The 25460-nt window shown below is 51.5% G+C and overlaps 1 protein-coding gene across 2 annotated transcripts in view; it reads right to left on the reverse strand.

Moving 5' to 3' along the window:
* Positions 1 to 20968, reverse strand: part of COLEC11 (collectin subfamily member 11) — a 32777-nt gene extending 11809 nt beyond the window's left edge. Inside the window, exons 1-4 of one of the 2 annotated variants that reach the window (XM_059943162.1) lie at positions 20923 to 20944; positions 18835 to 18942; positions 16658 to 16800; positions 9743 to 9814 (exon numbers count right to left, since the gene is read on the reverse strand). In XM_059943162.1, coding sequence (XP_059799145.1) covers positions 9743 to 9814; positions 16658 to 16800; positions 18835 to 18908 — 289 coding nt within the window. In that variant the 5' untranslated portion in view covers positions 18909 to 18942; positions 20923 to 20944. Of the gene's footprint in view, positions 1 to 9742; positions 9815 to 16657; positions 16801 to 18834; positions 18943 to 20922 lie in introns of both variants that reach the window. The other variant, XM_059943163.1, reaches the window with a different exon arrangement.
* Positions 20969 to 25460: the final 4492 nt, after the last annotated feature.

The following is a 25460-nucleotide window of genomic DNA, read 5'->3' on the forward strand; positions in this document are numbered from 1 at the left end:
GCCTTTCAAGAGGTAATTAAGGTTACATGGGGTCAGAAAGGTGAGGGCCTAATCCAACAGGACTGGTGTCCCTGTAAGAAGAGGAAGACACACCCAGCGAACCACACACAGAGGAAAGGCCTCATGAGGACACAGGGAGAAGGCGGCCATCTGCACCCCACGGGGAGAGGCCTCAGGGAAACCAGCCCTGCAGACACCATGGTCTCTGACTTCCAGCCTCCAGGGCTGAGAGAATAAACATCTGCCATGTTTGTTGCGGCAGCCCCAGCTGACTGGTACACTTTCCCTCTGCCCCAGAAGAAGAGAAAATGGCATCAGAGGGGTGGTGCCACCCACCACCAGTCATGCAGCTAGTACGACTGGTGTCCAGTGATCCAGGGCACAGCCTGCAATCGGGCAGCCCAGGCCCAGGTCCCAGCCCTCCACCCGCGCAGCTCTGGGTGAGACTCAGTCCTCGGGGCCTCGGGTTCCTCACCTGCAAAGTGGCATTACCCCTCAGGTCGCTGAGCATGGGACATCGGCCCAGGTCTCCTGGCCACATCCAGGGCCCCGAGCCCTCACCTCGGCTGTGGGGCAGCGGCCTGGTCTCCACACACCCAGCCACAAGCCAAGGCTGCACTTCCAGGGCCGGGCCTGAGGGCATGCTGCAGGCTCGTGGGAGACAAACGACCCTCCCCGGGGCCCAGAAGGTGGGAAATAGGAAACCAGAGAGAGCAGAGCCGACACCCAGCCTCCCGTGGTGCCGGCTCACCTGTGAGGAACCGCTCAGGGGCCAGGCCTCACCTGTCCCTGCTCAGCCCTGCACCCTCGGGGCCCACGGCCCAGGCCCTCGGACCGGAGGAGACCTGGTTCGCAACGCCCCCTGATGACCTCACAAGAGGGCCTCTGTGCAGAAGGCTAGGCGCTGGGGGCAGCTGCGCCTGATGCAGACGGCCACCCCCCCCGGCACGGCCAGCGCCCCGCCGTGCACGGCTCCCAGCCGTCAGTCCTGCCCAAGAGGGGGGTCAGAGTAACACCAGCCACCACCTGTGGGTGCCTGCTGGTGCTGGGCAACGCATGCACACACACACGTGTACACAAATATATACACACGTACATATATACACACGCATATACATGCATGCACGTATACGTGCATTCACATACATATACACACATATACATGCATGCACGTATACACGCATTCACATACATATACACATGCACATATACACACATTCACCTACATATACACACACATATACACACATGCACATATACACGCATTCACACACATATACACACGTACATATATACACACGCATATACATGCATGCACGTATACATGCATTCACATACATATACACACATATACACACACATATACACACATGCACATATACACGCATTCACACACATATACACACATACATATATACACAATGCACATACACACGCATTCACATACATACACACATACACATATACACACATACACACATGCACATATACACGCAATCACACACATATACACACATACATATATACACACATGCACATGCATTCACATACATATACACACGTATATACACACATGCACATACACATGCATTCACATACACACACATACACATACAGTATATACCCACATGCACATATACACACATTCACATACATATACACATATATACATGCATGCACACATACATGCATTCACATACATGTACACACATGCACATATACACACATGCATATACATATACACATGCACATATACACGCATTCATACACACATACACACATGCACATCTACACACATTCACACACATATACACACATGCACATCTACACACATTCACACATATATACACATGCACATACACGTGCATTCACATACATACACATACATATACACACATGCACATATACACACATTCACATACATATACATGCACACATACATGCATTCACACATACATGCATTCACATACATATACACATATACACACGTTCACATACATATATACACATACATACATACGCATATGCACACATATACATATGTGCGCCCATACATATGCACACATGCATTCCAAATATGCACATACATATACATATATACATACACATGCATATACATATACACATGCACACATATCTACATTCACACATACATGCACACATACTCACAAACAGCATGTTCAAACATACAAACACACACCAAGCAAACCTTTCATCCTCACAGCACTCGGGCTGAAAGCTGGAAGCAGGAGCCTACAGCAGGCCCCTGCACACAAGGTCAAGGGTGTGGGCTGCCGTTCCTAATAGGAATATTCTACCTCTGGGGTGTGTTGGAGAAGAAGAAAAAGCAAGAACCATTGAGTTCCCCGAGATGCCCACACACTCTCTACTTGAGGGCAGCCCAAGGTCGTCTGCGATGCTGACTTGCTTTAACTCGCAGACACTCCTTGGAAAGCAGCAGGAAAGCAGTGTGGTTGCCAGCCTAGAGGAGACTGGATCTGAACAAGAGCCCTGCTGGCTTCATCCCGCCTCCTCTTGCTTCTCCAAATGACAAGAAGCTTTGTGCAAAAACCAAACAAATCTCCCCACCCTGCTGGTGTGGGATGATTGGAAACGCACCAGACGCACTCAGATCCGGTCCCTTTAAGTCTCCAGAGCTGGCGGTGGCGGCTCCCCAGGGAGCTGTGGCCGCGGTGCCAGCCCTTCCCATCCCGTCCCGCTTGTGAGAAGTGTGCTAGCGCACATGTGTCCTCAGGACATGCACGAGGGACGGGGGCAGCGCGCAGCGGGCTGCTAATTCTTATTAATTTTAATGAAGATCTCACAGCGTCCTCTGAAGAGGAGACAGGGCAGAAAGAGCACTTGGCATCCAGCTTCCTCAGCGACTTTTAACAGAGATAATGTGCACATTACAGAGCCCAGAAAGCCCGTCCTGACGTAGGGTCGCCCTCCCCCATCGCAGGCCAGGTGGGTCCCCAGCTTCTGTGCCCAGGGCCCCGGCGGCCTCTTAGCTGCGTGTCTGGGGACTAGGAGCCTTGAAAGCTGGGACGACACGCTTTTAGCAGGTCGTGTCAGCAAAGCCAGCTCCGTGCTGTGTGCACACAGCGTGCACTCTGGCAGTGTGGGGACAGCTCTCATTTCAATGAAGGACAATGGACAGCGACAGCGGGGGCTCTGTGGGCCCTTGGGCTTGTCTTTGTTATTCCAGAAAAGGCAGCCGTCAGCTTTCTGGCACTTTCTCCTACAGCTGTTTTGAGCTCCCAGCAGGGGCGCTGCTCAGTGTGTGACCAGAGGCCACCCCCCAACACCAGGCAAATCAGCGGAAGAGGAAGCCCCCCTGCAGCAGCCCCATGTCGACGCGGCCTGCATTCCGTGGAAGCCGACGTGGGAAAGGCGCCCGGTGGAGGGTGTCCAGATCCTCGCGATCACCCTTCAATCCCACCCCACGCAGCGCCCGGCGATCGGCAGCCCCGGCGCCGGCCAACGGACTTGCCCCGTCTCAGGCCGCCCCCCCAAACCAAAGCTGAAGCTGCATTTTAACTCCAGGCCCAGCTGGTCCCCATGGTTTGAGAAGCATCCTCAGAGCAGAGCTGTCTGCTCAGTAGGCAGCAGGGAATGAACCCAGCTTGGTGTGTGCAGAGGCCTCGGCCCGCAGACTTCTCTAGAACCTGGGGAGGAGCAGGTTAGGCCCACCTGAGGCCTCAGCCGCAGACAGGCCACCCACAGACTTCAGAGACATCCCAAGACATTGAATGTCAAGATGTTTTACAAACAATTGATCGAGCGCCTTCCAAGGGCCAGGTCCTTGATGGGACGTGAACACCCCAGTCAGGAGCGAGGTGGTAAGTGAAGGAAAGGGTCCCGCGGGGGAAACAGAAATGTGCAAAAACCCAGGGAGATGGGACACCAGAGAGGAATTCTGGACTATCGCAGTGAATTACTCACGCTTTTTCATAAACTAGCAAGAAAGTAAATAAGAGCTTTTAGTCTTCTGACAATTTCATAAAGAATGTTACTGGTAGAAATAACCATCACCAAATAAAACTGATGCTGGCTAAAACTACACAGGGAAAAATTGTCATTAACTAAAAATTGATGGGAGAGTCCTCTCTATACAATTTAGAGCTGAAATTTTCAACCAGGTACAAATAATGACACTCTCAGAAGAGCTCAGGATGGCAGAGGCGAGAGTTGGGAAGATGTGAGGTAGGTAAAAAATAAAACGTTAAAACTGTTCAAGGAGGACTTCCCTGGGGGCGCAGTGGTTAAGAATCCGCCTGCCAATGCAGGGGACACGGGCTCGAGCCCTGGTCCGGGAAGATGCCACATGCCGCGGAGCAACTAAGCCCGTGCGCCACGACTACTGAGCCCGCGTGCTGCAACTATGGAAGCCTGCGTGCCTAGAGCCCGTGCTCCACAACAAGAGAAGCCACCACGATGAGAAGCCTGCGCACCACAATGAAGAGTAGCCCCTGCTCGGCGCAACTAGAGAAAAGTCCACGCGCAGCAGCAAAGACCCAATGCAGCCAAAAAATAAATAAATAAATAAAATTGATTCTTAAAAAAAGAAACTGTTCAAGGAGTCCATGAAAATTCACAGGGGAAAAATAATTCTGGTGAAAATAATTTCTAAACAATGAAAATCAAGTGTGAATGATGTAAGTGCACTCCATAAACACAACTGAGGATTTAAGTTGGCTTAACGTAGTGCCTGGGGAAATATCAACACAGCCTCGAGTGGAAATAACCGTTTCTGAAAGGTCCCAGGTGACTCTGAAGGGGCCCTCGTGAAAGGGCCGCTGTCTGGGATGAGCGAGGCCCCCCTCGGGTTCAGTGCCGGTGGGCGTGGGGCTGAAACAGCTCGGAAGTGGGAACAAGGCAGCTGCCCGAGGGCCCACCGTGCACCAGGCTTGCTGCTCCCAAGTTCCCAGCTTTCATCCTTTAATAAGCAATAGGGACTGATAGCGACCACGTTATTATTTTGCCTTCACGGGCTGGAAGCGCGGGTGTGAAGCCAGCACAGCTGGTAAGCGGCACGGCTGGCCTTGAGCGGGTCTGCCCCGCCCACACCCTGCCCTTCCCGCCCGGAGCCCTCATCCCAGGAACCCCTTTCAGAAGCCTCTGGACAGGTACCCAGGTCCAGCCCACTGCCGTTCTTCGTAGAAGCCAAGCTGAGGCAGAAACCAGGCGAGTCTCCCCAGCCCCGCGCCCTGCAGCGGTCACTGCTCTCCGTGGGGGACCGGGCCCCCGGGGCAGCAGCTGCAATCCGCTAAGAGCAGGGCACTGCTGGGAACGCCTCCACGAGAGCAGGATGCAGGAGGATGGGAAGGGGGCCGGGAGAATCCCGCATCCCGGCGGGAGAGCGGTTCCAGTGAGGAGCCTTGGGGCGTCCTGGAGCTGAGGTGGTCTCCCAGCACACCTGGGGCCCCGAGCACGGCCCGCCTCGAGCTTCGCCACACTGCACCTGCGCTAGCGCTTCTGCGGTTGGCCGCAGCTCTCAGTTTCCGGGCTCCGACGAGCCCAGGTGCAGCCATGCTGACCCCGTGAGTGTGTGGGAGGCCGCCAGAGCTCACAAACCCTCACCTGGGCCTCCAGGTGAGCCTACATCGCCAACAGGCCAGGGCCACGCCCACAGCAACCTTTCAAAATACCTGTTAACGTCAAAAGTATAGTTCATGCACATTGTTGGGAACACCAAAGACAGAGACAGGAGAAAATGTAAAGAAGAATTCAAAGAAGGAAATTTAAAGGTCCATAATCCTATAACTCAGAAATGTCTACTACTAATATTTTGATTGATTTCTTTTCCATCCTTTTTCTTCATCTTTTTGTAAATATCTTAGTCAATCACATGTCTGTTCTTGTATCCTATTTTATTCTCTTATATTCTATCATGCCATGGCCAGTCCTCTTTTTAAAGGTCATCCAAAACCGGATATTTCCTAGATTTCTACATAACTATCCCACTATTCAATAATCCAAATATATCCCACTTGGGTTGACTTGTTCTCTGTACTCTACAAAGTAGCAAAGACCCCGGACCAAACCTGCTCATTTTGTCAGCGGCGAAGCCAGACCCCTGGCAAGGCCGGTGATCACTGCCCCATCGCCTCCAGGCCTGGCAGCTTCCTTGTCAGGCAGGTCAGTGGGACGGTAAAGGGCCGGCCCAGGCTCCCCTCTCCTGCCCTAATCACACACAGGACTCTGCTCTCGGACATACCGCTCCCAGTGGAGTTTTAAGTTACCCATGGATAGGAGACATTCATCAAAATGCTTTCATAGCATGAGAAATACACTAAAATTTGGCATTAAGTTTAAGAAATAGGTTCAAACTTATATTCACAAAATAATTACAACAAAGCAAGAAAAGTCACCCCGAAAAAGGAAATATACCAAAATAAGTGGTTATCTCTGGATGATTTTATTATGCCTGATTTTTCTCAACACTTTTATATATATATATAAATTTTCTATGAGCACACCTTACTGTTACATGTTAGAAAAACTTGAAACAAGACAGATTCTCGATCCAGCCCAAATTCCCCTCCACACTGCCCCGCAGCTTTCTGCCTCAATTTACCCTCCAGGGCCCACACATCCGTTCTCCCCCTGTGACTCTGGGGCTCCAGGTGGCCTCCCCGAGATCTCAGCACGTAACAGCACTCAACTCGGTGGTTAACGACAGGAAAACGCAATGAATTAGGCTGTTGCCTTCCCAGCAACGTTCATCCTTGTCAGGAGATTCAGACGCTACAATAACAGCATTTATAGTCTCTGCGTGCTTGTCCTGCCTTTTCAGGAGTGAGAATAAGAGAGAATGATGATGATGAGAGAGCGATGAGAGAGCTACATGTTGGTGACACTAGTGACAGAGATGAGAGAGCAGCCAAGGGTCCACACTGGCATGAAATTAGGCATTTCCTGCTGCATGCGCGTTGAGCTCAAACATCGTTACATTGAAAAAACATCAATGCAAAAACCCCGTGCTTCCACTGCAGGGGGCGTGGGTTCAATCCCTGGTCAGGGAACTAAGACTCCACATGCTGCACAGCTCAGCCAAAGGGAAAAAAAAAAAAAAATCAACGAAATGGCATCATGAAAATGAATTTGTGACCATCCAGAATAGGGGGATATTCGCTTCCTAACTGTGAGATGTGACATTGTCCTCACAAGACAATAGAGGGGGACTTCCCTGGTGGCACAGTGGTTAAGAATCCACCTGCCAACGCAGGGGACACAGGTTCGACCCCTGGTCTGGGAAGATCCCATATGCCGTGGAGCAACTAAGCCCGTGCGCCACAACTGCCGAGCCCACACGCCACAACTACTGAAGCCCGCGCGCCTAGAGCCCATGCTCCGTAACAAGAGAAGCCACTGCAATGAGAAGCCCACACACTGCAACGAAGACCCAACGCAGCCGAAAAATAAATAAAAATTAAAAAAAAAAAAGAAGAACCCAAGAAGGGTTTTTAAAAAGACAGGAAAAGACAATCCTCACAAAGGAAAAAAAAGAAAAGAAATACCAATGACTTTTACACCTGAAAAATAAGCTGACTTCATTTATGATAAGAGAGACTAAGTTAAAGCCACACTGATGTGGCCTTCCACGGCTACCAGACTGGCAGCTTTCTGAGGCAGGGAGGGTGAAGGGGTCCGCCGTCTTGCACTTCAATAAACAGAGAGTAAATGGATTCGATCATTTTGGAAGGCCATATCCACCAACATTTCAAATGCACGTGCATTTTGATCAACAATTACTCTGCCCGGAATTTATCTTCAGGCTGTACTGGTGCACACTAAAAATGACATTTACAAGATTACTCACTCACTGCAGCAAGGCCCTAGGGAACTGTAAATCTGCAGTAATAGGAGACCAGTTAGATAAAGAATGGACACAATGTCTCCAGGCGAGAGCAAGCAAAACCTGCATGTCCTCCTGTAGAATGAATGATCTCCAAGTACACGGAGAAGTGAAAAGAACAAAATGCAGAACATTAGGTACATTTTGCAACTGTTTGTACAGAAGCAGGAAAGAATAGAGTTCACTCGGCCATTACAAAGTATCTCTGTGAAGATAAAGAAACCTAACACTGGTTGTCAGTGGGGAGGGCTGCTGGCGGGGAGGGGAAGGAGACTGGTCACTGTGAATAATTTCTGTATGTTTTGAACTTTGAACCAGGAGCACAGTTCTTTTATTTTTTTAATTAATTTGTTATGAGTAAAGGGAAAGTAAGAAATAAAAATCAGCACCTGGGCTTGATGGAGGGATAGTGGGGACAGAAGTACTCTGGATCTTGACTATGACCAGAGTTTCACAGGCATTTGCAGCTGCCAACCTCACTGATGGTACATTCTCAAAGGAGAACGTACGTAAATCACACCTCAAAAAACGAAAAAACTGGGACTTCCCTGGTGGTCCAGTGGTTAAGACTCAGTGCTCCCAATGCAGGGGGCACGGGTTCGATCCCTGGTCTGGGAACTAAGATCCAATATGCCTCACAGCGTGGCCAAAATAAATAAATTAATTAATTCAAAAATAAAAACCAACATTAAAAAGAAATAAAAATAAAAAAATTGGGCTTCCCTGGTGGCGCAGTGGTTGAGAATCTGCCTGCCAATGCAGGGGACGCGGGTTCAAGCCCTGGTCTGGGAAGATCCCACATGCCGCGGAGCAGCTGGGCCCGTGAGCCACAATTACTGAGCCTGCGCGTCTGGAGCCTGTGCTCCGCAATAAGAGAAGCCGCGATAGTGAGAGGCCCGCGCACCGCGATGAAGAGTGGCCCCCGCTTGCCACAACTAGAGAAAGCCCTCGCACAGAAACGAAGACCCAACACAGCCATAAATAAATAAATAAATAAAGGAAGAAACAACCCCTCTCTAAAAAAAAAATGAATTGTTACTTTAAAAAAAAAAATAAAAAATAAAAAAATTTAAAAATGAAAAAACAGTGCATGGACTTAAAAATGTAACAACCTTTATCTGCGCTGTTACAAGAACCACCTAACTCCGATGCCGTGAGGCTGGGTGGGGATGGGCTGGATAATCTCAGCGCCTGTTCTCACAAAACAGTGTGCAGGCGTTGACAAAGCACTTCCAAACACAGCTTTTAAGGATTTCACAAACTTTAAAGCAGCAAAAGTAAGTATATCCTAATGATGACATTTACTGACATCACCATGTCCCATGTAGCTCCTTTTTTAGGTAGGATCTATTTTCTGTAAGCCTCAGCACAACCCCAGGAGGCAGGCTGAACGACACTATTTTTTTTCCTAATGAGGAAACAGATTCAAGGTGACTAGGGTCGGTTAGCCAAAAATGGGAGGCCACGGTGTAAGCCCCCGTGCCCCACCCAAATCTGTGCTCTCTCTCCTTCGCACACCTGCATGACTGTTTCCATCACTGTTCACACGCCTCCATCACTGTTTGCACACCCTCATAATTGCACTTATATGTGTAACGATCACAAATGATCCCCATTTTGCACTTGAGGCCAAGCGAGCGCTGAGTTTCCATACACACAACCATCCCGTTAGGCACACCTCCCAGGAGGCACTTTGTTTCTCTGGTGCCGGGCAGGCCAGAACCAGGGAGCCGTTTAAAGAGCCCTCTCTGTGCCCTGCTTCAGTCCTGAGACCTACACAGGTGTCGGGTTCCTCTCGAACGCCCCCCCACCTCCCCACCAACAGCTCTCGCAGGAGCCGGTGCCCCAGCTGTGCCCTTGGGGCCCAGGGGCAGCAGGTACCTTTCTCTCCCGTGGGGCCGACTCTTCCAGGCCGTCCTGGTGCACCTTTGTCCCCCTTCTCTCCAGCATCCCCTGTGGAAGAAGTCACATGCCTTTAGGACCTTGCTCTGAGCGCCGGGCTCCAGTATCTGTACAGAGGGACGACCAGAGAAAGCTGCTCGTCTGTGCCGCCAGCCAGGCCCCTTGGCCTCCCTCTTCCCACCCCACCCCCGGGGGGTTTCACCCCTTCCTCCCAACCTGCTCCCACCCTTGGCTCGAGGTCTCCCTCCCCAAGTCTCCTCTCAGGATTCTGCCTCCTTGCCTCCTCGCTCCCTCCGGGAACGCGTCTGTCCCTCTCCCCCTCCATCCCTCTGGGCTGCCTCCCAGTCCGCCCTCTGGTGCACAGGGCTCCCCAGGACCCGCCTTGGCTGCTCTGCTGCCCCTCACGCCCGTGCCGGCCTCTCTCGGCCCTTGTCTGGCCAGTACTCTCGGGAAGAATAAACGTGGGCACACGAGTCGGCGTCCCCTTGTCCCTTCAGTGTGAGCACCCCCCAGAGGGTACACTGCTGCTCAGGGGCAGGGTCCTCCCGCACGGGGACACCTGTGACCAGGTGAGCACATCACCCCGTTCAGGCTCGCTGGCAGGTGCGTCCTGCTCTCAGCCTAAGCTCCACACTCCCCCAGCCTTCCTCACGGATCCTGACCATGTTTTGGCACATTTTGCTTTATTTCCTGTTTTGTTCAGAACCGAAACGGGGAAACGGGCTGTTTGTGGAGTCTCCCCGGTACCCCACCCTTAGCACGTCCCAAGTCGACCTGATGGTTTTGCCCAGAAGTGAGTCTCTTCTGTGGACTTTCCTGCTTCTGCTGTTGAGACACTGCGTCTCCCAGACTCCAAGCTCCAAGCCCCACGGTCATCTCTGGTTTTCCGTCTCCCTCATCGGATAAGTGCAAGCATCCACCCAGCTCTGCGAAGTCCAACCGGCCGCCCCCTCCCGATCCCCACGGGGGCTCCACGCTCAGCCACGTCTCCGCAGTTCTGGAGGCGAGTGGACCACCAGCCTGCCCTCACGCGGCTCGGGGCAGGAGACAGGTCGTAATCAACCGTGGAGACACCCTGTCGGAGCAGGACAGGGTACGGTGGGAGCAGAGGACGGAGTTCTGACGGGACATCAAGGCCCCTCCCGGTCCCCCCCCCCCGCTGCCCCCCACTCCAACCCACCCCAGAACCATCCTCCTAAAACACAGAGTCCGTTATGATACTTCCCATCTCAAAGGAGATTCAAAACCACCAACAGCCTAATGTACTTATAAATAATGTCCCGTTTTTAAGCTCCTCCCCACAGGCCTGCACCTGGAGCCCAGGGGTCTGGTTACACTGCTGCCTCTGCCTAGTCGGCCGTGACCATCAACCCACCTGTGCGGGATTCACCTGCTCACCTGACTGTCCCGGAAGCTGCTCCTCATCGCCTCACTGGATCTCTTTTCTCCCGCGATAAGGACCCTGCTCTGAACCACAGGCATCGTCTCGTGGCCTCATCTAGCTCCCTGAGGTATCTGCCTCCCACCAGTGGGTGTGGGTGCTGACATGCACCTGCCTAGCTGTGCACAAAGCAGGCCAACATCCAAGCGAACTTCCGTTCTCCGTAAATTCTCTACACGTGCCTTCATTCGGTAAGAGGCTTCCCTGAGATTACAGGTTCCCCGGTGAAATCCCCCAAACTGACAATCTGGCCTTAAGGGGAGGGGGCATTCCATTTAAATGTAAGGAAACAAAGAGACAAGCAAAGCAAGTGCCATTACAACCTGGAATGCAGGGCTGGCATGTTACTGCCACCCCCTGTCACAGCTGTGACAGCTCCATGAACCACTGCTGAAGGGCGGTTGACACACTTGGCACACACGGGCCCCTGAATCTCTGGATAGTTCTCGGTTTTTTTCTTATCTTTTGAAAAGAAAGGAAATCATTACAGTAGTAATATTTGGAGAAGAACTGATAGTCTAGCAAGAAATACCGACTAACAGACTGATCTCACCATCAAGAATCAGCAGACATTGGAGGGGCACCAACATCGTGAAAAAAGAAATAACAACCCAGGAAACAGGACTCAACGGGGCAGCCAGAATCTGACTGTGAAAGACACTGAATATCCTCATAAAGACAAGAGAGAACAGGCACCTATGAACAAGAGCAAGCGGCAATGAAAGAGGACCAACTAGGGAATCTCGTGCATGAAATACATTTTTGAAACAAGTTACTCTACAGGCAGGCTGAGTAACAGAATGGCCAATGATAAAAGCTAATTCATGAGACAAATAATTAGGATGAAGAACTTGTCTACAAAGCAACACTGAGAGAGGAGATGGAAAGTTTTGTTTCGGTTTTGAAGTTATCAAGTTGAGTGTTGAAGAAAAAAACCCACAAATCCCAATATCCATCATACAGGAATTCCAGAAAAGGAGAATAGACATTTGAAGCCTTAATAGCCGTGAAGATTTAATAGCTATGATTTCCCGGCACTAAGGAAAATCACCAAAGAGCACAATGCAAGTGCCCACAGAGTGCCAGCAGGAAAAAAACGAGGGAAAATAACTCAGATGTGTCAGAGTGACACGCAGAACATCAAGAATAAAGAGAAAATTCTATAAGCGCCACGAGGAAAAGGAATTTCTAAAGGCTGCACGCATGTGAATGAGAATTAGATTGACATAGAATTGTCATTAGCAACACAGGGTACGAGAATAAAATGAAGCAATAACTTCAACAAAAGGGCTGTAATTTAGACTGAGATCAGAAGAGGCCTCTCTGATGAAGTGGCTTTTAACGGAGACCTGCTGAACCAGGAAGATGCAGCCAGGCAGAGATTGAGGAGACAAAGGGACACCTGCGCAGGTGAGGTGGGACGAGCCGGGAGGGCCGGGAGCAGACAGCGCTCAGACCTCGCACGGACAGCCCACCGGACGCCCCCGCCAGGCTTTAGGGAGGAAACTACCGTGGCCCCATGCCTGCGTCAGGGGAGGATGGTGAGAATCATGTTTCCAGGGTCCAGGCCAGAGGCAAGCATGATCAGTGCCCACGTCCCACCGCCCCCAGTGGATGGAGGGTCCACATCGTGCCCACCTGCGTCTCCTGGAGCAGCCGGGAGAGCCCTGCACCGCACAGGGGCTCTGTCAGTAATCGTGGAAAATTAACACCAAGCACCAGCTTCTTCTATAGATTAAGATAAACTCTTAGGGTTCACACACGGCCATTCGCTTAGTTCCATAATTTAACCTCCCCCCCCCCCCCGGCCTGCCCCATGAGGCAGGGATCACATCCACTTTACAATGAAGAGCCAGGCCAGAGACAGGCGACAAGCCAGCTCTCCAGCTCCGGGCAGCAAAACCCTAATCAGAGAACAAGCAGGCCACGTCCCCTGCTGGACCCTCCTCTGGAAGAGAAAGCAGTCAGGACGGGAAAGAGGACCAGAGCTGAGGAGGGAACGGGCCCAGAGTAGCATTTCAGAAGCGTGAAATCCCCAAGTGCGTGTGTTAGTCACACTATTGGCTTTATCAACCTTCTTTCAATTAATTTGGTAAAACCTATAACGATGCCCTTTTAAAATCTCTGAGCAGCAGACTTGCTAGTACACACCAATGTTTTCCTACCTACAACCCATTTTTCCAGCCATAAAGGAAAGACTGCTCTTCCATCAAAATGAGTTGTTACTCTCTCCAAATACAAAGACAACGTGTTACTTTTAGGTCTGTGAGAGCAGATGACTTTCTCCTCAAGGAGAAGGCCGCCTGGAGTCATGTTGAGAAGGATTCTGAAGCCCAGTGTGGATTCGGAGGAGGAAGCACCAGGAGGGGCCGGAAGCAGCCCGGGCGCCGTGTCCCCACAGGCCGCCTGCCACCTCCAGGCTCCGTCTCTAAGGAAACGGGCACTGGCTCCTCCCTCGCAGGCTGAGCCTGGCCTGGTGGGGCCTGTAACCCTGACGTGTCTGATGAACAAATGGAGACCGCTCACCTGCCTCTTTCATCTTAAGGGCGGGGCCTGTGTTTGTCTCCACTGACCAAGGCAGGCCCTGGCACGTGTGCTGTAATCAGACCTTTCACAGGCTGCCCTGGCGCTCGGGCGCGCCCGGGCGAGTGTGGCCTGCGAAGCCCGCATCCCCTGCCTGGCCCCCTGTGTGGCCAGCGCGCTTAGTGGTTGGCAAGGCACTCGGAGGAGGCAGGAGGCAGCACGCCCGCCCCTGTGCCCTGGGGCTGGGGTGACGCTGGAGCTCCACCCGTCGAGCGCTGGAAAGTCCTAAGTCCCCCGAGGCCCTGACCGAGCGGACACGGAAGAGCCTGGGACGGAGCAGCCCCCCGTTTCTGCACTGTGCCCTCTCCCTCTGCCCCCGGGGGCATCCTGCTCTCTGTGCCCTGTGAGCAGCACAGAATGTCCTCAAGGTCGGAGCTTGACCTGAAGAGGAGCTGAGCGGGACCAGGCGCCGGGCAGAGGGCGGCCGGCCCGCCGCTGCCCCACGCTGCACGAGCTGCGGATCCAGGGAAGGACTCTGCCGTGATGCCAACCTCCACTTTGCGGGGGACGCACATCTACGTGGACCTGAACTTTCGCTGCTTAGAAGCCCCAAACTTGCTTTGCTGCCGTAGATTTCTCTCCTCCACTCTTGCACCTGTTGCCCAACGTAAAAACCAGAACAGTGAAACCCCTCCTCTGTTTCGGGTCAGCACCCTCTCGTCACAAAGAAGGAACTCTCGCTGACCCACGCTTCTGCGTCAGAACAAGGCACGCACAGAGGGTAACTAGGTGAGGTGGGTGTGGTCATCAACGTGACTGCAACCAGTTCACAAGGTACCTGCCTATTCGAGCATCATGATGTACACCGTGACTAGACAGAGCTTCTGTTTGTCAGTTACACCCCCAACAAAGCTGGAAATTTAAAAAAGAACAAGATATCCAGTTTCCAGGGGCTTTCATAAATATACTGAGTTTCTCCACTAAAATCGCTGCTTTGGTGTTGACAGACTAGCGTGAAACCGGACATGTGAAACGACGCTGCCACTGAAATGCTGGATCCAGAACACACGCTGTGGGTAGCACGTGGTCTGCGTGTTGCCCACGGCCCCGAACATCCCACACAGCTTCAGCACCACCTGGGAGCCTGTATGACCACCTGCCAGAAGATGAGCCTTGGAGAGCAGGGCCCCCGCGGATTCCCCGGCAGACCCCTCCGCTGAAGGGCCCACATCGTGTCTGCTCACCGCAGACACTCCGTCTGCGTACGGGGGAGGAGCAGGAGGGCGACAGCAGGTCGGCTCTCTGGGGACCATGCCCCCACCTGGCAATACAGTGGCTCATCACCGACCACAGCATGGTGTTGGGCGGTGAGAAATCACTGCTTAGAGGAGGTGAGGTGTCCCTGGAGCGGGCCGCCCTCGGAGAAGGAAGCACTGCAGGGGACCCGCCGAGCGCGCGGGTCGGAACGCCCTTAATCTGGATGCAGCAGAAATGGTCACCAACGCAGATTTCAGAAAGCGCCTGTCTCAGAGCACCCTCAAGATGTGCTTGAAAACCCAGAGACATCTGAATCTTGATAGTGTCCCGGTTTTATACTTAAATTGTGAATGTGGCTAAACAGTAGACTATCTGGACCGAGCTTTCCCAGACACCCACAACTCCGTGCTCAGAGAGAAGCACTGCTGCTAGCGTGCCAGTGTATCTCCGTCTAGATTTTTTCCTATTTCTGTGTACTTGTATATTTTTAATGGGATTAGGAAGAGACTGTTTAAAGTTGCTGACTCTGGGACTTCCCTGGCGGTCCAGTGGTTAAGATTCCACACTCCCAATGCAGGGGGCCCGGGTTCAATCCCTGGTCAGGGAACTAAGATCCCACAAGCTGCGGTGAAGCCAAAGAAGTAACAATGATAAATAAATAAATAAATAAATAAAAATTACTGACTGTTTCTATAACAATAAATATATGTTTAAACCATTCTTTAGGGCCTCCTCCTGGTGTATGTTTCCCAGGTCATCAGAGATTTGCTCCAGAGTCAGGAGCTGTGCGCTTCAGAGGCCCCAAGTAATTTTAGGAGCAGAAAACAAACGGCCGTGTACCTTCATTACTAAGAGCACACGCGGCCCTGGAGGGGCAGGAGGGGCAGAGTGGAATCTGGGGATGCGGGACCCGGCCCGCTGCTCTCGGGAGCACGAGGCCCAAGGGGCAAGCTCGCCCCACGTGGTGGAGGCACCCTGTCCCCGTCTTGAAATTCTTTCTTTTAAACAAGAGACCCCACATTTTCATCTGCGTTGGGCCCCTCGAATTACGGAGCTGGTCCTGCTTGGGAGCCACAAGGTTTGGGATCTCCTGCCCGTGCTCGGTAGAACCCGGTGACTTTCTGAGTGAAGATCCTCCCCCTGTGCTGGTGCCCACCCATCCCTGGTCTGCAGAGGCAGCTCCCCCTGGAGGCGAATTACAGACAAAGCGCAGGAGAAGTATTTTGGTTTTTCGAAGAAGGAATAAAGACCTCTCAGGAACCGTAACAGGAGCCCAGGCTTCAGAGCTACGCAACCCACTTAGACAAATGGCTAAGTTTCCCTGAGCCTGGACGGGCCTCATCTGCACCATGAGAGCATCTCACCCTGAGGGGCGCCGGAGGTGACGTGTGCAGTGCCTGGAACACACCTCGGACGCCTCACAGGGTCCCTGCGGAGAGGACCGAGCTGCACACGAACGTCTGGTTTCAGAATTACAGAATCCCTCGCCTGAACACAGTGTGGACGCCACGTACAGTCTGACCCTGGACTTTACAGAAGGGGAGACCAGGGCCATCGACGGGGCAGATTTGCCCGCGGCCGGGCCCCGAGCCGGCCCGGGGACGCGGGATGAGCACTGCGTCAGCTGCCGCTGCCCGAGAGGCCCTGACCTCCGGGAGGCCCGCGGAAGTTACCTTTGAGGCCGGGGACGAGAATCTGCACGGAGCAGGTGTCGTCCACCGTCTGCTGAGCGCCCCCAGCCCGGAGCACCGACAGGAAGGCCAGGCCGATCAGAGCCAGAGCCCGCTTCATGATGAGCCCCGCGGCACACTGACTCCTGAAGGGAGGGAGAAGCAGTAAACAGTGACGGGAGTTCCGGGAACCGGGACAGCAAGTGACAGTGTGCAGGCCGCGCCGGCCACCACACCCGCCCCGCTCGGGGCCGCGGTGGCAGCTGTCCCGGAGCGGCTCTCAGTGCTTTGGTGCCTCTTTCTCTCCCTGTCGCTCTGTCTGTCTGTCTCCCTCTCTGTCTCTGTCTGTCTCTCTCTCACTCGGGTGCCGACTTAAACCTCCACCGTGACATCCCCTTTGCCCAGCAGTGACAACAGTCGCCACTCCGGATGTGTTACTCCAGATGCTTCTTCTGATTCCTTATAACTGACACTTGATGCACACAGAGGCGTGTTTACCGTTACGTGAAAACTCTGACGCTCAGCCATAAAACAAACATTGGTGAGTGTCCACTTCACACGTCCGGCCCCCTGACCTGAGTCCCTGGTGCCCATCCCGCCCCCCGCCCTCCCCTCGGAGGAGCCACTCTCCTCACCCGCGAGCCCACCTTCTCCTGCTGTTTCCAGAACAGCCTCAGTGCACAGCCGTGGACACATTCTTAGACAACGCGGTGTCTAGTGTGCCGGGGTCTGAGTTTTACGAGATACTGGGTCACACTGTGTGTCATCTTACCTACTTTACTCAACATCACACTTCAGGATTCATCAACGTTATGCTGCCACACACATCTGTAGTTTACTGATTATCTCCTTACGTCAATGAGGAAGCCCCCGTCACCAAAGGGTGTGGGACAGGGACAGAGGCTGGAAGGACACAGCTGGCCCCCCGTGTCCCTGTGCCGGTCCCCCTCCATGGGCCAGTGAGGAAGCACGCAGACGTTGAGGTCTGCCCCATGGGACCTTGGTGTCCGGATGCCACAGTGCTGGGGGGCAGCTGCGTCTGGCTGCACCCGGACCAGTGCCCTGGCTAGACCGCATCTCCCTTCAGCTTGTCCCCTCCCCTCACAGCGAGGCAAGCCCCCTGGGGTCACCGTGAGGAAGAACCGGCAGCGGTGCACGCAGCTCAGCACCGGGCCGGCCCCACTGCCCAGCAGCTTTTGACATTCTGGCCACCACACCCTGGGAGGGAGCCCCACAGCCGGCCCCGGCTTCCAGACAAATGAAGGGCTGGAAGCAGAGCTCCTGAGCGAGAGCGTCCTGTGCCCCCCGTGAAGAGCCTGTGCTTTAGCCAGATCTTCCACGAAGGGGACAGAGGTGACAGTCATCTGTGCCGTCCTGCAGTGAGGCCCCGGCTCCCCACGTGCGGTCACAGGCCTGACCCTGTAGGGACAAGGCAGGGGGAGGACCGCTCACCAGATCGGGAACAACATGGCGCTCACGTAACGCTGCACAGGGACGGGCACGTCATTCCCGCCTCACAGGCCAGAAGGCCAGAGGCAGAGACCTCAGTGACAGCCGGGAAGTGGTGACAACGGGCTGGCACCTGGGACTTCCTAACGCTGTCCTGTCCGCACCACTCCTCTCTCTCCCCAGCTTCCCCGAATCAAAGTAAGGGCCCATCCTCCCGCCTCGGTCACAGCAGTAGTGGGCTTTTATTTTATTTAATTTTCTAATATTCATGTTTGGTGGAGAGAAAAGGAGCTAACGTTTACTGCGCACCAAACGTGGACACACGTCTTATTTAGTCCCCGGACCACCTGGTGACGTATATGGTCCCTGGTTTTAAAGACAACGAATAGGAGGCAGTGAGAGGCTGAAGGGCCCTTCGCGTGGGGCCGCCTGTCACCCCTGCCCGCTCCCTGTGCTCACACAGGTGTTGGAACCACAGGGAAGGGTGACGAGGACGTGCCCACAGCCCGGGCCCCGGCTGAGTTGGCTCTCTCCGTCTCCTTTGCCAGCTGAGCCTTGATCCCCGAGCGAGCAGCCCGTCCTGGACGTCGGCCGCCGTGAGCACCTGCAGCCGTAACTGGAAGAGCTTGCAGCACTCAGGCCTGGGGTTTGCAGGCGCTAAGCTGAGCGAGTGAACGGAAGGGTGGGCGAACGAATGAATGACCGCACAGAGGTTCCCAGCTGCAACTCACACAGAATGTGATGCTCTTCTCCTGATGATGGTTCTCCATGTTCCCATGGTGTGAATCATGCCCAAGGTCCACATGGTGTTCCCAGGGCCAGCTCCTCGGACACGCGACCTGTGCGGACCCGCGTAGAGGGCCGCGTAATGGGATTGTGGCCTGGAATTCCTAATGGTTTTTGAACAAAGCAGCACCGCCAAGCTTGCAGCCAGCCCGGATGATCACACTGTGTTCTTAACCATAATGAGCGTAGCTGCTGCTTTAGCAGCAAGTCGTTTGCTTCTTTCAAGGAGGTGCTTCTTGAAGGCGATGATAATAGAATGTTACATGTCAACTACCTGGCAATTTTTAAAAAGCCACGATAAACACTTACTCCCCTGACTTTTGTGCTCAGGCCAATGGATACTTGCCTCTTGGTATGTGTGGGAGGCCAGCTGTGTTTAGATTGTTTTAAATGTCTCGGGAACTGACATGGGAATTTCCTCTCGAGCTAGAGACAACTGGGTCAGAAGACGGCCACCTTGTTCAGCAAGACTCACTGCTCTCACACTGCAGAAGCCTCAGGAGCGGCCTCGAGAAGATCAGATGCCACCTCCCAAGAAAGGGGAGCGAGGGGCAGAGGGCCGGGAGTGAAGGGAAGCCGGGGCCGCCCCCCACTGGCCCACTGGCCCAAGGCCCACTCGCGTGGCTGGTCCCACCGCGGGTCCTGCCAGCAGGATCAGTGCGGGCGGGCCCTGGGTGGGAGCCTCTTTCCCAGACTTCGGGCTCTTTCCTGCCCTCTTAGAAGAGGAATTTTGTTTTATAAACGGGGAGGCTGCAGCTCCTCCTGGGTCTCTTCAAGAAAAACATCCTTATCTCCCAGCCGGGCCTGCCCCTCCGTGAAGGAGGCCAGCTTGGCCGAGAAGAAAGGAAATTCAATTTGGAATTCTTGGTAGAAACACGATAAAAGAATGAAATAGACTGGGGAAAAAAGTGCAGCTTAATAGGCCAAACGTGCAATTATACATCTCCATTAAATGTCTACAGCAGGGCCCGCCGTCTTATGGGCACCGTGAATGCCTGCAGAGAAGCACGTCCCCAGAAGCGTCGCGGGTCTCACCGGCAGGCAGACACCCCACCCCCATCCCTCCAGTGACACTGGGCCTTCCCAGCGACTATGGCACTGACAGAGTTTCACCCCAAGGGCACACATTTTTCCTATCTTTTTACCAAGACCATGAAGCAAGAAGAGGCCTTTTCCCTATTACCTCCCCCTAGCCTTATGCAAATCATCTGTCTGTTCTTTTATTTAGCATATAGATTTTTCAAATTCGTAAATAGAACTGAACAGCTGTGAACGTTTGGGGCGCCGCTCTGCTTGCTACCTGGGCAACGTGCTTCCCATCAAACCGAAAATCCAGTTATGCACACTCAGTGGCTTCCAAACTTTACCTCCTAACTTCAGAACCACTGCCTAACTTCCGCCGGACAGCCAGGGTCAAGGCAGGAGGGCCCCTGGGACGCTGTGGAATCCAATTTTGGAGGCAGGATGACCCCACCCCGTACAGGGTGACCCTACGTGCCCTTGAAAGTTGCCTTCTCCAGCCCCGCCTTTCGCCCCACATCTGGGACTCCCACCACTGAGCCCAAAACAGAGAGGCTGGTCACTGAGCAGAGGAGCTGGTCGCCCCGTCACCCCCGCTGGGGGGTGTCCACCAGGCCCCAGGGGCCTGAGCTGGCTGCTCAGGAAGGTGTGTGTGCCAGGGGCTGGGACGGGGGTTCTGCGGCCGCTGGTACCCCAGCTGGGATGCAGGAAAAACTGCGTCACCCCTTTGAATCTATGGAAACCTGATAATCTCCTAGTAACTGGTAGCTCTGGTGCTCGGCGCTCGGCTCCAGGAAGTTTCCACCGTGAGCTACCGAATCAATCAAGCCTCAGAATTCTGGCCTGACCCCTGCGACACGCCCGATCTGAGAGCAAATCCCTCGGCCCTGCACCCAGTTCCCACCTGTGCCCCGCCGGGCGCCTCGCCTTCCCGCCTGAGCATCTCCCGCGGGATCCCCCCCCCCCCCCGTCCCGCTCCCAAGGCTGCAGAGTGGCCAGCGGAGCGTCCCTACCTGAGGCGCGCGCCAGGCCAGGCTGCTGTTTACGGGCTGCGGTCCCACACGTCGGGCAAGCGGCCTGGCTGTCAGACCGCCCGGCAAAGCAGGCTGGGGCTGCGGTATTATCTGCAAACAGCTTCCTGTTTGAAATGCATCAGGCGGAGAAGGGAGCGTGGGAACTTGGAAACACGTGCGATGTCGGGGTCTCGGGGCCCCTCCTGGAGACGCCCCCCTAACTCTTCACCCCAAACTCCCCAGTCAGTCCCTTTTTATCCACCTTTTCTGTTCCTCTCTTTCATTTTTTGAAAAAATAAGCATGTGTATTGTGGAAATTTAGGAAAGTAGAAAGAAGAGTAACAATTATCACCTGGTATCACACAGACAGGACTAAATACAGGCTGACTTATTACAGTTTTTCCACATGCGTTTCACTCCAAAAGCATAAAGTACTCGTCTGCTGCTTGTCGAGACCTAACCGGTGGTGAGGCCCCAAACTCCCTCCGCTCACTGGAGTTTCATTTAAGGCAACACATGCCAAATCCACGTCTTTGGAGGGGGCTGGGCAGATCCAGCTTCTGTGTGGCCTGACTTATACAAGAAGGGGCAGATGGGGGTCCTTTAAGAAAAAGACACATATCAAATTATGATCATAAAAAGTGAGGTCCAAAAGTGAGTATTTATTAAGACTGACAAGAGAAGTCATAACAAATTACAAATGTAGGAACTGACAGATTCCACACACACCACAAAATCCATGAAAATGAATGGATTCTTTATTAAAACCACCTGATAGCATAAGAAGATTTGACAACTTAGATGAAAACAGACCACTTCCTGGAAAACACAAACTACCACAGTGGACCCAATATGAAACAGAGAATTTAACAGCCCTATAGCAATTAAGGGGATTGCATTTGTAATTTTAAAACTCCCTAAAAGGAAACCTGCAGGCCAGATGGTTTCACAGGAGGATTCTACCAAACGTTTAAAGAAAAATTAACACCAATTCTACACACTTCTTCCAGAAAGTAGAAGAGGAGGGAACACTTACCAATTCATTTTATGAAGTTAGTGTTACCCTGATACCGAAACCAAAGACAGTACCAAAGAAGAAAACTACAGATCAATAACCCGCAAGGATATAGATGCAAAAATCTTTAGCAAAATATCAGCAAACAGAATTGAGCAATATATAAAAGGACTTGCAAACTATTTATAAACAAGTGGGGTATTTTGGGGATGCAAGCCTGGGTCAATATTCAAAAATCAACCAGTCATTAAGAATGCAGTGTTTGAAGAATTTTAATGACCTGGAGAAATGTTCACGATGGAATGATAAAGAATTAAACAGAACAAGGAGGATATTAAAAAAAAAAAAATCAACCAGAGTAATCCACCATACTAACAAGCCAACAGAGGAAAATCACATGATCATATCAATCGAGGCAGAAAAAGCATTTGGCAAAATCCAACACCCTTTCATGATAAAAACTCTCAGAAAAATAAGAATAGACAGGGAACTTCCTCACCTTGACAAAGAGCATCCATTTTTTTGGATAAAAGATATATTTTTTTACTGAAATATATTTGACATACAATGTGCAAGTCCAAGGTATATAACGTGTTGATTTGATACACCTGTACCTGGTAATATGGCTGCCTACAATTGTAAAATTAGTTAGCTCTCCATTACACCATATAGTTGTCATTGCTTTTTTTGTGGTGGGAATAATTAAGATCTAGTCTCTCAGGAATTTTGATGATTTAAGTAAAATATTGTTGTCTATATTCACTATACTGTGCATCAGATCTCCAGGACTTATTTATCTATTAGTTGCACATTTGTACCCTGAAACATCTCTCCTATTCCCCAACCCCAACCCCTGGCAACCAACACTCCACTCTGTTTCTACGAGTTTGGCTTCCTCTGACCCACATGTAAGTTATATCATACAATATTTGTCTTTCTCTGTTTGGATTATCTCACTTAGCGTAATCACCTCAAGGGCCAACCACGCCATCACAAATGGAAGGACATTCCTCCTTCTCATGGCTGAATAATATTCGATTGTGTGTGCATATATATGTATCTCACACTTTTATCATTCATCCTTTGACAGGCACTTAGGTTTCTGTACCTTGGCTATTGTGAATAATGCTGCAATAAACCTGGGAGGGCAGACATCCCTTGGATAATGTTTTCATTACCTTTGCATAAATACCCAGAAGTGGAATTGCACAACCATATGGTAATTCCATTTTTACTTTTTTGAGGAGCCTCCATGCTGTTTTCCATAGTGGCTCGCAGTTTTGATGTGCATTTCCCTGATGATTAGCGATGTTGCACATCGCTTCATGTGTCTGTCGGCCATTTGGATGTCCTTTGGAAAAATGTCTTTCTATTTCGTCAGAGAGCATCTATTTTTAAAAACCAACACTAACATCATGCTCAGGTGAAGGCTGAGCGTCCCCTCCTGAGATCAGGAAAATCAGGACAGCAACCTTACTTCTTATTTAGCATCACGCTGGAAGTTCCAGCCCATGCAGAAGGCATGTAAAGGAAACAAAAGCCACAGGGATCAGAAAGGGAAAAGTAAAACAGTCCCTTGTTGCAGATGACATGATTGTCTGCCAAGAAAATCCCAAGGAGTCTACAAAAAACTTCTAGAACTATTAAGTGAGTTCAGCAAGGTCTCAGAATACAAGATAAACATACAAAGATCAGTTGTGTTTCTATAAGCTAGCAGTGAACATATGGACACTGAAATTAAAAGCAATATAATTTACAATTGCTCAATAAAATGAAATTTGTAGGTATAAATCTAACAAAACATGTATAGGACCTATATGCTGAAACACAACATGCTGGTGAGAAAATCACAGACGATCTAAACAAACGGAGAGACATGTCGTATTCATGACCAGAGGCTCCGTCCGCACAGGAAGGATGTCATTTCCCCCAAAACTGATTTACAAGCTTAACACAATTCTTATTGAATCTCAGCAAGAGTTTTTACAGATACAGACAATACTATTCTAAAATGTATATGGAAGACAAAGGAACCAGAATAGCTAAACTGATTTTGAAAAAGAAGAATAAAGTAAGAGGAATCAGTCTACCCAGTTTCAAGACTTATTATACAATGGAACAGAACAGAGAACCCACACAAATGTACCCAACTGATTTTGTTAAGTTTTTTAAAATAAAATGCACATAACATAAAATTTATCCACTTGATCGTTTTAACTGTAGAGTTCAGTGGTATTAAATACATTCATAATGTCATGCAACCATCACTACCATCCAGCTCCATATTTCTTTCCACCTTGTGAAACTGAACCTCTGTCCCCATTAAACATAACTCCCCATTGTCCCCCCACCTCAGCCCCTGGCCACCACCATTCGACTTTTCGTTTCTATGAACTGACTATTCTAAGCATCTCGTGTAAGTGGAATCAGAGTATTTGTGTAACTGGCTTATTTCACTTAACCTAATGTCCTCAAGGTTCATCCACGTGACAGCAGTTGTCAGAATCCCCTTCCTTTTATTTTTTTTGTTTTGTTTTGTTTCAATTTTATTTTTGGCTGCATTGGGTCCTCATTGCTGTGTGTGGGCTTTCTCCAGTTGGCGGCGAGCGGGGGCTACTCTTCGTTGCGGTGCGTGGGCTTCTCATCGCGGTGGCTTCTCTTGTTGCAGAGCACGGGCTCTAGGCGTGTGGGCTTCAGTAGTTGTGGCACGCGGGCTTAGTCACTCTGTGACTTGTGGGATCTTCCCGGACCAGAGATCGAACCCGTGTCCCCTGCATTGGCAGGTGGATTCTTAACCACTGCACCACCAGGGAAGTCCAATTTTTTTTTTAAATATTTATTTATTTACTTTGGCTGCACCGGGTCTTAGTTGCAGCACACGGGATCTTTAGTTGCAGCACACGGGATCTTTAGTTGTGCCACGCATGCCGGATCTAGTTCCCCGACCAGGGATCGTACCCGGGCCCCCTACACTGGGAGCGTGGACTCCTACCCACTGAACCACCAGGAAAGTCCCTCCCCTGCTTTTTAAGGCTGAGTAATGTCCCACTGTATGTATAGACCACTTTTTGCTTACCCATTTATATCCACTGGTGGACACTTGGGTTGCTTTCACATTTTAGCTACTGTGAATAATGCTATGAACATGGGTGTACAAATATCTCTTCCAGACCTTGCTTTTAATTCTTTTGGTTATATCCAGTAAGTGAAGTTGCTGGATCATATGGTAGTTCTATTTTCACTTTTTTGAGGAACTGCCATACTGTTTGCCAAAGTGGCTGCACCATTTTACATTCCCACCAACAAGGGTTCCAATTTCTCCACATCCTTACCAGTACTTGCTATTTTCTGTTTTTTGTTTTGTTTTGATAGCAGCCATCCCAAAAGGTGTGAGGTCGCTCTCTTTGTAGTTTTGACTTTCATTTCCCTCCTGACCAGTGCATCTTTTCATGTGCTAATTGGCCTACACCCCAATTGATTTTTTTTTTTGGCGGGGGGGGGGGCGGGGGGGGCGGGGCGCCCA

Source organism: Balaenoptera ricei, chromosome 13 (assembly GCF_028023285.1).
Source record: "Balaenoptera ricei isolate mBalRic1 chromosome 13, mBalRic1.hap2, whole genome shotgun sequence".
Lineage (NCBI taxonomy): Eukaryota > Metazoa > Chordata > Mammalia > Artiodactyla > Balaenopteridae > Balaenoptera > Balaenoptera ricei.